Here is a 14,495-nt window from a genome sequence, read left to right on the forward strand (position 1 = left end):
AGCAGAATTGGACACATTACTCCAACTGAGACCTAACCTGCACCAAGCAGAGGAATACTATCATGTACCATGACTTGCACGTGATACTTCTGTTAAGGTAACCTAACATTACATTTGCCTTTTTTGAAACAGCAAAAAAATCCAAACCCCAGACAGATGTAACTATATCATAGAATCATAGAACTGGAAGGGACCTCAAGAGGTCATCAAGTCCACTCATGGAAGGACCAGAAGCATTTATAACATCCCTGATGGATGTTTCTCTAACCTGCTCCTTGAAACAACCTTTTAGGTATTTGAAAACTGTTATCATGTAACCCCTCAGTCTTCTCTTTTTCAGAATACACAAACCCAATTTGTTCAGTCTTCCCTCAGAGGTCATGTTTTCAAGACTCCTAATCTTCCTTTTCTCCAGCTGTTCCAGATCATTTTGAATGTTTATCTGATTCTCCAAAGGACTTCTTCAACCCCTCCCAACTTGGGATCATCTGCTAATTTAATAAGGGTACTCTCTATGCCATGAAATAAATTGTTGATGAAGACATTGAAAGGAACTGAACCCAGAACTGACCTCCCCACTTGTTATATCCTTCCAGCCTGATGGTGAACCATTGATAATTACTCTCTGGGAGCAGTTTTCCAACCAGTTATGCACCCACCTTATTATTTTAGCTCCATCTAGGTTGTATTTCCCTAGATTCTTAATGGGAAAGTCATGCAATACTGTATCAAAAGGCTTACTAAAATTGAGATATACTACACCTACTACTTCCCCCCATCCACAAGGCTTGTTACCCTGTCAAAGAAAGCTATCAGATTGGTTGGACATGATTTGTTCTTGACAAATCCATGCTATCACTTATCATCTTATTATCTTCCAGATGTTTTCAAATTGATTCCTTAATTATTTGCTCCCTTATCTTACCTGGTACAGAAGTTAAGCTGACTGGTCTGTAATTGCCAGAGGTGCCCTTAGTTCCCATTTTATAGATAGGCACTATATGTGCTCTTCTCCAGTCTTCCAGAATCTCCCCTGTCTTCCATGACTTTTCAAAGATAATAGCTAATGGCTCAGATATCTCCTCAGTCAGTTCCTTGAGTATTCTAGGATGCATTTTGTCAGGCTCTGGTGACTTGAAGACATCTGACTTGTCCAAGTAACTTTGTACTTGTTCTTTCCCTTTTTTAGCATTTGAACCTACCCCATTTTCACTGGCATTCTCTATGTTAGGTGTCCAAACACATCAACTGTCTTAGTGGAAACCAAATCAAAGAAGTCATTAAGCACCTCTGTCATTTCCACATTTTTTGTTATTGCTTTTCCCTCTTCATTTAGTAATGGAACTACACTGTCCTTGGTCTTGTGATTGCTTCCAATGTATTTGTAGAATGTTTTCTTGTTATGGTTTCTTGTTTCCTTTAAGTATCCAGCTACTTTGGTCGCGTTTTGTGCGTTGGCCTTTCTAATTTCGCTCCTACATGCATGTGTTATTTATTTGTTTATATTTCTCCTTTGTAATTTGACCTTGTTTCCACTTTTTTAGGATCCTTTTTTCTTTTTTTAAATCACTGAACATCTCCTGGTTAATCCACTGTGGTCTCTTGCTATACATCCTATCTTTCCTATGCAGTGGGATAGTTTGCTCTTGTGCCCTTAATAATGTCTCTTTGAAAAACTGCCAGATGTCTTCTATTGTTTTTCCCCTTAGACTTGCTTCTCATGAGATCTTACGTAACAGCTCCCTGAGTTTGCTAAAGTCTGCCTTCTTGAAATCCATTGTTTTTATTTTGCTGTTTTCCCTCCTACCATTCTTTAGAATCATGAACTCTATCCTTTCATGATCACTTTCCCGCAAGCTGCCTTCCACTTTCCATTCGCAACCAGTTCCTCCTTCTATGTCAACATCAGGTCTAGAACAGCCTCTCTCCTCGTAGCTTTCTCCCGCTTATGGAACAAAAATTTGTCTCCAATACATTCCTAGAACTTGTTGGATCATCTGTGCCCTGGTGTAGACAGCATGAGATTAATTCTTCCATCGACCTAGCTACCATCTCTCGGGGATTACCTATGCAGAGGGGAGAACCCCTTCCCTCTGTGTAAGTAATAATTATATTAAAGAGCTAGGGAAGCATGGTTGTAGAATTTAAAATGTAAACAACCCTTCAAGCAGATCTTCCAGAAAAACATCCAGTCTTCATCTGCCAAGTTGGTGAAATGGCGAATCCAAGACTTTTCTTCTCAGTGTGTCCTAGTCTTTAATAACCATTAGTGTGAACTATTTGGCCCTAATTTCAAGCTGGAATTTGCCTGGCTTCAGCTTCCAGCCCTTTGGTCTTGCTCAGCCTTTCTCTGGTAGATTACAGAGCCCATTATTACCCAGAGTTTTTTCCCCATAAAAGTCTCCACTTGGGCATTTTATTGATAAGTTAAAGAGATATACACCTTCAAGTCTAACGATCCGGCTTTTTCTCCATCCTCCAATCATTTTTGTGGTTCTTTTCTGCACCCTCTGCACGTTTTCAACATCTTTTTTTTCAAATTTGGACTACAGAACTGGATGCAGTTTGTTAAACCACTGCCATGCACAGAGGTAAAATCCTTCCCCTGCTCCAACTCACCAACTCAACATTTTCCCCTACTAAATCATATACCGCTGAGAAATCAAGGTACGTTGCATCTGTGTTGTTCCCTTAATCCACCAAATGTGTACCCCATTCAACCAATGTGTACTCTCATAAAAGGATGAAATCAGGTTTATTTGACAAGATCTGTTTTGCATAAACCCTGTTGGTGACTGCCATTACTTACATTTCTAGACTTTTTTTGAACTAATCCCATACCAGCTTTTCCATTCTTTCGTAACCTTGTCAATTATTTTATGAAAAAAAAACCCCTTTCCCTTTCTTTCTTAATACTTTACATTTAACACAGGAAGTGACATAAAACTTTTCTAGGATTTCTCTTGTTCTTAATATACTTAATAACTTCCTTTTTGTGATCCAGAACCCTGCCAAACATGGAGTTTTCCCTGATGTCTTAATTTCACTTATCAATTTTCTTAACTTCCAATTTCTATTCTTGGCTCTATATTTTCCCTTTTGCCTCTTTGTTACATATTACTTCCCACCTCTTCAATTGATGCCTTCACTTTACCACTGAACTGAGTTTTTACCCAAGCTTGTTCACTTTGTTGACTGTGGAATCATGAGTTTTCCACTTCTTAATAAACTTTTATCAAAGAATCTCTCAGCACATGTTTTCCCAAAAGTTTGTTTTTTTCCCCTCTGAGATTTTGAGCAACTGGATGAATGGGGAACCCCCTAAGGTATAGACTCCCTATACTGGCTCTCATTGCCTGAGATAATGATGGATAACCAGGATCCACACTTGTGTTTCCTGCTGGTGCCTGTTCGGGGTCTCCCACCACAAACTGTAGGAACTATTAATGCAGAAAGCACCACAAAATATGGAATTGGATTTAGTAGGGTTATTGTTCATAGTTATTTTCTCTTAATAATGAAAATGTAATTTTTCAGTGTGCGAGCGATCAATGTGCTTCTCCAATGAGAACAGCTTCCAGTAGTGCATGCAATGTTTCATATTAACATTGTCTCTCCATTCAGGCATTTACACTACGGCCATCACCTGAGATCCTGGGAACACACAGAAAATCAGGGATCATACGGTAAATGCAGGAGACACCCTTATGCCTCAGAGTTGGACACTTTCTCCCCTACTCCATGTCAGATTTGAACACAACCAACTTCACCAACCCCTCCAACTTCATCCTGCTGGGCATTCCTGGCCTAGAGGCAGCCCAAATATGGATCTCCATTCCCTTCTGTGCTATGTACTCCATAGCTGTCTTGGGAAACTTCACCATCCTGTTGATCGTGAAGAGGGAGCCGAGCCTCCATGGGCCCATGTACTATTTCCTCTGCATGCTGGCTGTCACTGACCTGGTCGTGTCCACGTCCACCCTGCCCAAAATGCTGAGCATCTTCTGGTTCAGTTCCAGGGAGATCAGTTTCAGCACCTGCCTCACCCAGATGTACTTCGTTCACTCCTTCTCAGGGATGGAGTCTGGAATCCTTCTGGCCATGGCTTTTGATCGCTATGTGGCCATCTGCCATCCCCTGAGACATTCCACCATCCTGACAAACTCTGTGGTGGCCAAGATAATCCTGGCCGTGGTGCTGCGCGGTGCCGTACTTGCATTACCCTACCCCTTCCTGGCGAGGCAGTGGCCATATTGCAGAACCAACATCATCCCCCACTTCTTTTGTGGGCACATAGTCGTGGTGAAGCTGGCCTGTGCTGACATCAGCATCAGTACTTACTATGGGCTGTTTGATCTTTTCTCTGAGATCGGAATGGATGTGTTTTTTATCGCTGTGTCCTATACTCTGATCCTCCGGGCCATCTTCCGCCTCCCCACAAAGGATGCCCGGCTCAAAACTTTTGGAACCTGCATCTCTCATCTTTGTGCCATCTCAGCTTTGTACATCCCAGATTTCTTCTCCTCTCTCTTGTTCCGGTTTGGCCACAATGTGCCACTGCATTTCCTTGTTCTCATTGCCAGTGTGTACCAGCTGGTTCCCCCCATACTACACCCCATTATTTACGGGTTGAGGACCAAAGAGATCCGGGGCAGGCTGCTCCAGCTCTTTACTCACAAAGAGACCTAAATATTTACTTCTTATACTCTGGCCCTCACACCGAGGTCCATGCAGAGCTGTCTGGTGCGTGGCCCTGCGTGCCTTTCCTGAATCACTTACTGGACAGACAGAGACATTAAATATTTTCCTGTCCTTACTGGACTCTGTCAATGTGATAAACTGGGGAATCTGTCTGTGTACAATATCCTGGCTTGCCACCTTTCTAATTGCTGATAGCTGGATCCCTGGAATTGCAATCTTGACCCATCTCTTCTGTCAAGCCTCGCCCCTGCTCTGTGTCTTTCTCCCAAATGCCTTGCCCCTGTCACTTGCTCCTGTCTTCCCCTCCCTTGTCAGCTGTGACCCACTCATCTCTAAAATCAATATGTTCACACATCTAATGGCAAGTTAATCAAGTTACAGTGGTTAGTGTTAAAATGTCAATGTCTATTCTTACTTTGTTACTAACTCTGTGGAGAGAGAGAACCCGTCAGGACTCCTGGGATCTATCTCAGCTCTGGAAGGGGAATGGGGCATAGTGTGTCATAGCGGGAGGCAGATACATCTGGTGTCTAAATTAGAAGACCAGAATGGCCACACTAGGTAAGACCAATGGTCCATGTAGCCCAATAGCCTGTCTTCCGACAGTGCCCAGTGCCAGGTGCTTCACAGGGAATGAACAGAACATGGGAATCCCCATGTGATTCGTGTGAAGCAGCTCAGCAGAAGGGGGCAGCAGCCCTGAGCCCAGGCTTTGTCAGGTTCATCTGGCAGGAGTTCAAGCCTCCAGCCCCAGTAGGAGCCATGGGGGAGGGGAAGAACCCAGGTTGCCCTGGCTGGCGTGGCAGAAGCCCTCAGCTCAGTCTGCCCTGCTCCTGGCCGCAGCCACAGATTGGAGGCAGGAGCTGTGGAGGGATGGGAGGCAGAGAAGCCCTACTCGTTTTTGTCCCCCCCATCTTCCATACTGCTGCCCCCAGGGGTCGACTCATTTCCCCTGTCCTTGGTTGAACTTCAGAGGGTGGTTTTTTTCTCTCTCCTCTCCCTGACCCTTTAGGGGCTGCTCTCTTCCCTCCACCTTCCTTACCTCTTATGGAGATAGAGACGGGTGGTATGGTGCCACCTATACAGTCCCCGCACAGGCATCCTCAGAGAGATTGTCAATAATCACTCCCTGGTGGGTGTCTGGCATGACCAACACCCGGATGACAATTCCACCTTTACCTTTGTCCAGGTGGAGGTTGATAAGTTTTGCCACACCTGGTTGGACTGCATGTATGTATTTTGTTTCCACCTTGCCCAGGCCCACTCCTCCAGCATTCAACTGGCCCTGGTCTCGGCCCACCACTCAGTGGCCGTGATGGCCTCTTTCATCTCGGAGCTCACCTGCGGCTCTTCAGCCTTCAGATCCCACTACGCATACTCCAAGAGGTGTGGGCCACCTTATTGCCTACTGCTCAGCTTTTCCTTGATTGGGTCCTACAAGAGGGGCCTCCCCCTTGACCCCTCACCCCAGGACCTCGGCAATTCTTGATTGGGCTCCTGTCTCATAAGTCACCCTGGCCCCCTCCCTTTCATAACCTAAGCCAGCTGCAAACTCTGCAGCCAGTTCATTTCTAAATTCAACTGGGGGAACAAGTTCACATTCTCATGCTCCACGTGCTTTACTTTCTCAGATGCCCTGATACCAAGTGGTGGGACCTAGTACCACCTTCGGAGGGTGAGGAACCCTGGTGGACCAGACAGTACTCCACCCTGGTCCCACGGCCAACCAGGGATATTGGTTGGTGGCTCCTTCATGGAGCCATGAGCACAGGCATGTACATGACACAGTTCAGCCTCATTACAGATGCCTGCCATTTTGTGGCATGAGGTAGACCCTGGCACACGCCTCTGTAGAATGTGTAAGGTTGCAGCCTGTAGGGGACTGTGCAAGACTTTGTTACAGCCTAGCTAGGGAACCACCACTTTCTCGAGGCCGCCCGGTTACTGTAAAACATGGAAAACCAACTTTAACTGCTTTTAGGCTTATTTTGTCTGCCTTGCATGGCCCGTTGCCAGGTTGCAAAAAAACCCCTTAAAAAGTACCTAATTATATATTCATAAGCTGTTTCTGTGTACTGCTTATTATGGCTAGCTAGTTGCCCCTTTGTCGGACTCCATCCAGGCAAACCTCCTGTGCTGGGTTCTCCGCCTCCGTAAGTGCAATGCTTAAAGTCCCATTGTAAATGTGCCATTCCTGCGCCTTGGCCCAAGAAGTAGTGACCTCCCAGGAGGAGCGCGTCCAGGAGCTAAAGCGATGGTGTGAAGTGTTGGTTGCTCGGGTGGCGAATAAGCAGCACCTTAAGCATGGGCGGCAACCAGTGACCACCACCCAGGTACGTGCGGTGACCGCTTTCCCCTCTTGGGATACCGAGACTTGGGATGGGAACATTTGGGACGCCTCGTCCTCGGAGGAGGAATCCCCCGTGGTGGCTCTGGTGCGGCTGGTAAGGGAGCTACGGGTGCAGGGAGGCGCCCTGCAGCCACAGCTCATACATACATTTAAAACGAGTGAGTTGCAGGAAACTGTGAAGACATTCCGACAGGAGCCCGGGGAGGGCGTCATGCAGTGGCTCATGCGGGTCTGGGACAATGCAGGCAACACGGTTCTGCTGCTCCCTTATGAATTTCAGCAATTGGGCGTTCATAGAATCATAGAATCATAGAATATCAGGGTTGGAAGGGACCCCAGAAGGTCATCTAGTCCAACCCCCTGCTCAAAGCAGGACCAATTCCCAGTTAAATCATCCCAGCCAGGGCTTTGTCAAGCCTGACCTTAAAAACCTCTAAGGAAGGAGATTCTACCACCTCCCTAGGTAACGCATTCCAGTGTTTCACCACCCTCTTAGTGAAAAAGTTTTTCCTAATATCCAATCTAAACCTCCCCCACTGCAACTTGAGACCATTACTCCTCGTTCTGTCATCTGCTACCATTGAGAACAGTCTAGAGCCATCCTCTTTGGAACCCCCTTTCAGGTAGTTGAAAGCAGCTATCGAATCCCCCCTCATTCTTCTCTTCTGCAGGCTAAACAATCCCAGCTCCCTCAGCCTCTCCTCATAACTCATGTGTTCCAGTCCCCTAATCATTTTTGTTGCCCTTCGCTGGACTCTCTCCAATTTATCCACATCCTTCTTGAAGACTCTCAGGTACGTGCACAATTGGCGAACCCGACGCAGACGCAGGACAAGAGACAGCCCATTGACAGCCCCTCTTTGTACCGCTGGTTGGTGGCTGCAGTATGTTATGAATTATACCTCATTGGTCACGCACACAAACTGCTGCCAATTATACCTGATAGGTCACGCACAGGAAATGCTGCAAATTATACCTGATAGGTCATGCACAGTTCGAGTCTAGGCTGAGGCACACGAGCAAAGTCCACAACTGCAGAGTTCCCAAAGATACTAAGTTTCTTACGCTCGAGCGTGGTGCCCCCCTGCTAATCTGGAGGGGACCCCGACCGAATGCAGGTTATACGGAGATTATAGACCTTTTAAGAAAGCATGTTGCCCTCATGCATCGGAAAGCTTAGCCAATAGACAAACCCTTCCCTTATCTACCACCTATCTCTGCTAAGTGCATCCCCCGTGCTAAACCATTACTTCAACTAGACAACATGGTCCTAAAACAATGCACCAGTAACCTTTCTTATCAGGATGGGAGGCTCGCATCAAGGCCAGGAGGCAGGGAGTTAGGAACAGACAAAGAACAGAAACCGGGAGTCAAGACAGTCTGGAAACAAGGAGGGGCGGGGTTCACAGGAATGCAATATCTAAGGAACACTCCTCCTGGTGCATGATGTGTTTGCTTTTAGACAATGGTGGGCCTCAAACCAAAATGAAGTCACATATGCACATATGCTAACTTTTCCTTAACAAGTAAAGGCGGCCTACTCCTTGGTGGGGGAATTGGAAGCACGGGTGCACCCCTGGAAGACTGTTCCGGAGGGGGTGCAAGTCCTCCGCCAGCTGGGGATGGCCTGGGCTGTCGCCATGGGCGGAGAGGCAGGGCCAAACAACATACCAGTAACAAAATCAATCAAGGCCACTGTTTTACGCCTGGCTCCTAATGAGTTAAAACCTTGCTGCCTAGCAGTTGTCATGGCAGAGAACGGGTGAGTGGGAGATTTGGCAGCCACCCTACAAAACAAAGTACCAAAATAATAAATACATAAATAAAGCAAAACAAGCCGGCGGAGCCCTCTGCCCCTCCCACCAAGTAAAAACTGCCAAGCCCCTACTGAGGGAATGGCGGGTCCTCCGCCCCATGTGTTGCGGCGGCCACACTCGGTAGGGAAGCGGGGGACCAACGCCCCTATGTACCCCTAGCGATCCGCTGGCCAAAGGAAGGCGTCCAACATGTTCTAGCTTTAATAGAAACGGGTGCCAAAGTTACCATTTTGCACTCCGCGCAGGCCCAGGGCCAAGCTGCTGTGGTAAAAAGCCTCAAAGGAGCAAAAACTCCAGCATATAAAGTCACTGTCACCCTCACCCTGGAAAAGGCACCCCCGTTTCGGGCCACATTCTTGACAGCCGCAGTCAAAAAGTATATACTAGGCATTGACGTCCTGCAAGGCCACTCGGTAAATACCCAGTACGATATCTTTGCATTTAAACATCCCCAGTCCGGAAACCAGCACCCCGAGCAAGACTAAGTAGCACGTACTGGCTAACGTGTGTCAAACATTACGGCAGCAAGAACCACAAGCCGCTGTAGTCCTCACCACTAAAAAAAAAATGGGCATACGTACTCCCCAAAAAACCCCACTATCCCCGCATGGTCTCACTTTCCCGCTTGTCGCGACGCTCCTTATAAGCACTGCTGCAGCCATCTCCTCACCCATAAACACCTGGCTGGGGCTGGCTCGCAGTGCTGTAAATGCGACATCCTTTTGCCTACCGCATTGTTCACTATAAGTGCGGTAATGAAAACCTGTTTCATCGGCGTCTGTGCAGCACCGACCCTGGTCCAGCACTATTCCCTACTAAAAATAATTAATAAAACTTTTACGTATACAAACTTGTATGCATTGGGGCCAGCTCAATATAAACTGGATGCCTCTCTGTATTCCTTTTAGCTTGCCAGTGTAACGCTTGTTCCTTCTTGTATGTAATTTGTAAATGCTTCTCATGTTAAAGCAAACCTCACCAATAAAAAGCTTATATATAATAAAAGTATAAAAATCTCCTTTGCATATGGGCATATAAAATTGCCTGCTGGGTGATTTCTTTCCTGTGGCAGGCATGCTTATTCCTACATCCTGGCCAATAGTTCTTGGGGCCCCTGCACTCTTGGTCGGATGGCCCCCCTTATTTTTCCGTATCCCCCACAGGTGCCTGCCCGCCACAGGAGGAATGCCATCCCCCTTAATTCCACCTGTAAATCGGATGTAACCCTATTCTCCAAGGCCGAAGCCGCAGCCCTGGCCTCTTCCTTAATTAGTATTGCTGGGCTAATGGTGCACAATTTTCATGCGGTAAAGCACCTTGCCTGTACCCTGGCAAAAGCCATCAACCTGACCTCTACAATCCTCGCACTCCTCTCACATGAGTTGGGCGAGGTAGGCCAGGGAATGCTACAAAACAGGCTGGCTGTGGATTATTTACTCCTGCGCCACGGCCACCCGTGCCAAAACTTTGCTAGCACGTGCTGTTTTAATGTAACCAATGCAAGGCCTTCCGTTGAGGCCAACTTATTGCGCTTCTGGAAGTTAGCAAAGGGCATCCACCAGCAGCAAGGGGATGCCTGGCTTTGGTCCTGGCTTTCCACCTTACAGGGGTGGGCAGCACATCTAATCCAGGGCCTCCTTATAGGCCTCATTTGCCTTATTAGCTTGTATTTTTGCTGCCTTTGTGGCCGCGGCTTCATGTCCCAATGCTGTGCGCGCTCCACCCACTATGCTTCCGCCTGGTCCCTAACATCGCTCAAAAAAGCAAAAAAAAAAGCGTAAAAAACTGTGAAAACCTTTGTTACAGCCTAGCAAGGGAACTTCCACTTTCTCAAGGCTGCCCGGTTACTATAAAATATAAAAAAAAGCTTTAACCGGTTTTAGGCCACTTTTGTCTGCCTTGCATGGCCCGTTGTCAGGTAGCAAAAAGCACCCTTGAAGAAATACCTAATTATATATTCATAAGCTGTTTCTGTGTACTGCTTAGTATGGCTCGCTAGTTGTTCCTTCTTCGGACTCTGTCCCAGGCAAAGCTCCGGTTTGCTGGGTTCTCCGCCTCTGTAAGAGCAAGGCTTCAAGTCCCCTTTGCAAATGTGTCACTAGCCTTCAATAAAGCCAATAACTCGCTGCTTAGCTGCGTGTAGGTCTCATTTTCTCAAAAGTATTGCTGCCGGCCTGCGGTGCTTCGAACACCTTGGCCCAAAACACAGCTCCATTCCAACTCCTCCACAACTTCCACAGGAGGTTCTGGCTGCACTTTTCTCCACATCTTTTCATACATGCTCTCTGCTTTAGCTCAACATACAGGATGTGGTCTGCAGGTCCCTTGTGTACAGGTGACATCTACTCTCATCTAAATCTGTAAAATTATTAAGAAAGCAAATGATTAAGCCCATAAGAAAATAAGAAACTTATAAGAAAAGATATACAGGCAAGCAAATAGCCTAGACTTTAGGCTGCCACAGCTGCTGGCTTCTATTTGGTAATGGCCAGGGACTTAGACGTGACAGAGAGAGGGAGGCACGTCTGTGTGGAGATGAGTTAGAAATTGAAAGAGAGAGCTGGACATAAGTGAACCAGGAGAAAGAGAGAGAGAGATGGGATGAAACCCACTAGAACAAGGACTCCCTGTCTTTACCGTTCCAGGGAGTACTTTCCAAGGGAGACACAAACTCTCTCCCTGACCCCAAACAGTCACTGTGCGTTCCGGAAACATTTCCTTGGCTTAACAGTGAAATCCTTGCTGATCTTAAACAGAAAAAAGAGGCTTACAAGAAGTGGAAGATTGGACAAATGACCAGGGATGAGTATAAAAATATTGCTTGGGCAAGTAGGAGTGAAATCAGGAAGGCTAAATCACACCTGGAGTTCCAGCTAGCGAGAGATGTCAAGAGTAACAAGAAGGGTTTCTTCAGGTATGTTGGCAACAAAAAGAAAGTCAAGGAAAGTGTGGGCCCCTTACTGAATGAGGGAGGCAACCTAGTGACAGAGGATGTGGAAAAACTAATGTACTCAATGCTTTTTTTGCCTCGGTCTTCACTAACAAGGTCAGCTCCCAGACTGCTGCGCTGGGCATCACAACATGGGGAAGAGATGGCCAGCCCTCTGTGGAGATAGAGGTGGTTAGGGACTATTTAGAAAAGCTGGACGTGCACAAGTCCATGGGGCCGGACGAGTTGCATCTGAGAGTGCTAAAGGAATTGGCGGCTGTGATTGCAGAGCCATTGGCCATTATCTTTGAAAACTCGTGGCGAACCGGGGAAGTCCCAGATGACTGGAAAAAGGCTAATGTAGTGCCAATCTTTAAAAAAGGGAAGAAGGAGGATCCTGGGAACTGCAGGCCAGTCAGCCTCACCTCAGTCCCTGGAAAAATCATGGAGAAGGTCCTCAAGGAATCAATCCTGAAGCACTTACATGAGAGGAAAGTGATCAGGAAGAGTCAGCATGGATTCACCAAAGGAAGGTCATGCCTGACTCATCTAATCACCTTCTATGATGAGATTACTGGTTCTGTGGATGAAGGGAAAGCAGTGGATGTATTGTTTCTTGACTTTAGCAAAGCTTTTGACATGGTCTCCCACAGTATTCTTGTCAGCAAGTTAAAGAAGTATGGGCTGGATGAAGGCACTATAAGGTGGGTAGAAAGTTGGCTAGATTGTCGGGCTCAATGGGTAGTGATCAATGACTCCATGTCTAGTTGGCAGCCGGTGTCAAGTGGAGTACCCCAGGGGTTGGTCCTGGGGCCGGTTTTGTTCAATATCTTCATAAATGATCTGGAGGATGGTGTGCATTGCACTCTCAGCAAATTTGTGGATGATACTAAACTGGTAGGAGTGGTAGATACGCTGGAGGGCAGGAATAGGATACAGAGGGACCTAGACAAATTGGAGGATTGGGCCAAAAGAAATCTGATGAGGTTCAATAAGAAATAGTGCAGGGTCCTGCACTTAGGATGGAAGAACCCAATGCACCGCTACAGACTAGGGACCGAATGGCTAGGCAGCAGTTCTGTGGAAAAGGACCTAGGGGTGACAGTGGACGAGAAGCTGGATATGAGCCAGCAGTGTGCCCTTGTTGCCAAGAAGGCCAATGGCATTTTGGGTTGTATAAGTAGGGGCATAGCGAGCAGATCGAGGGACGTGATCGTCCCCCTCTATTCAACATTGGTGAGGCCTCATCTGGAGTACTGTGTCCACTTTTGGGCCCCACACTACAAGAAGGATGTGGAGAAATTGGAGAGAGTCCAGCGAAGGGCAACAAAAATGATTAGGGGTCTGGAACATATGACTTATGAGGAGAGGCTGAGGGAACTGAGATTGTTTAGTCTGCAGAAGAGAAGAATGAGGGGGGATTTGATAGCTGCTTTCAACTACCTGAGAGGTGGTTCCAGAGAGGATGGTTCTAGACTATTCTCAGTGGTAGAAGAGGACAGAACAAGGAGTAATGGTCTCAAGTTGCAGTGGGGGAGGTTTAGATTGGATATTAGGAAAACCTTTTTCACAAGAAGGGTGGTGAAACACTGGAATGCGTTACCTAGGGAGGTGGTAGAATCTCCTTCCTTAGAAGTTTTTAAGGTCAGGCTTGACAAAGCCCTGGCTGGGATGATTTAACTGGGAATTGGTCCTGCTTTGAGCAGGGGGTTGGACTAGATGACCTTCTGGGGTCCCTTCCAACCCTGATATTCTATGATTCTATGATTCTATGATTCTATTTCTTATTGAACGTCATCAGATTTCTTTTGGCCCAATCCTCTAATTTGTCTAGGTCCCTCTGTATCCCATCCCTACCCTCCAGCGTGTCTACCTCTCCTCCCTGTTTAGTGTCATCTGCAAATCTAGTAGGGCCTGTTCACTGGGTGAGTATGATGGACTTATGCAGGGTGCAACCTGGAATTGGGGTACCACGAAGCTCTCTGGCATACCACTATGAGCCCCCTCTCACACTGTTATGCTGTGAGAAGCTGCAATCCACTCCAGGTCTTGCACGTACACCGCCATAGTGTAGCGGGGCAGTTACCCCGCTCCGGAGCAAAAAGCCTGGACCGAGTGGGGAAGCAGCCACAGCTGGGGCCACACCTCAATGAAGCCAGAGCTGGCCCAATAAAAGGGCTGGGAGCCAGGAGCTGAATCAATCTCTCTCTAGCTCTTGAGGGAGAAGGACCTGGCTGCCAGGGTACCAGGCTCAGAGCAGGGCTGGGGAAAGGCTAGGGAGCTCCAGCCTGGCAACTTCCCAGGCTGCAGACCTTGTGCAGGGCCTTGAACAGGTACTGGTGTTGCAAAGCTGCAGCCCGGGGTGAGGCAGAGGCTGCTGGTCGAAACCACCCTTGCCAGTGGTGAATGGCCATTGCAGACTGCAGTCTGCTCCAGTGAGTGAGGGCTAGGTGCTGCCTGGCAGTAGCCACTGAGGAAAGGTGGGGACAGAGGGTTAGGAGTTCCCCTGGGAGGGGAGACCCAGATCTGTGGGTTACTGCAGTGGGCAGAACCCTGAGCTAAAGGAGCACTGCCAGGGGGCAGCACCCCAAGGTAAAGGGGCACCGGGGTCCGGGAGGGACATGGGTGCCAGCAGCAAGTGAGACATCGGCCAGCAGAGGGAGCTCCAAGGCTGGTGAACAGCTAATTCTCAGACGAC

General features: G+C 47.5%; 3 protein-coding genes across 3 annotated transcripts in view; 2 read left to right on the forward strand and 1 right to left on the reverse strand.

Annotated features, from left to right (window-relative positions):
* The window catches only part of LOC311514623 (olfactory receptor 52M1-like), a gene marked incomplete at both ends in the record, with an annotated part of 149,886 nt that overhangs the window by 82,237 nt on the left and 53,154 nt on the right, over positions 1-14,495 (reverse strand). The window lies entirely within an intron of this gene.
* The window catches only part of LOC311512927 (uncharacterized protein), a gene marked incomplete at both ends in the record, with an annotated part of 34,218 nt that overhangs the window by 11,800 nt on the left and 7,923 nt on the right, over positions 1-14,495 (forward strand). The window contains 4 exons of the mRNA XM_084614385.1: positions 5,960-6,087; positions 6,333-6,376; positions 6,913-7,145; positions 7,838-7,845. Coding sequence (XP_084470511.1) covers positions 5,960-6,087; positions 6,333-6,376; positions 6,913-7,145; positions 7,838-7,845 — 413 coding nt within the window. The remainder of the gene's footprint in view (positions 1-5,959; positions 6,088-6,332; positions 6,377-6,912; positions 7,146-7,837; positions 7,846-14,495) is intronic.
* Positions 3,691-4,689, forward strand: LOC311514578 (olfactory receptor 52R1-like; the record flags this gene model as incomplete). Its single annotated transcript, XM_084617145.1, has 1 exon — positions 3,691-4,689. One exon carries the CDS (start codon positions 3,691-3,693, stop codon positions 4,687-4,689), a length of 999 nt encoding a protein of 332 aa, XP_084473271.1.

This window comes from Lepidochelys olivacea (assembly GCF_965140295.1).
Source record: "Lepidochelys olivacea isolate rLepOli2 genome assembly, chromosome: 1".
Lineage (NCBI taxonomy): Eukaryota > Metazoa > Chordata > Testudines > Cheloniidae > Lepidochelys > Lepidochelys olivacea.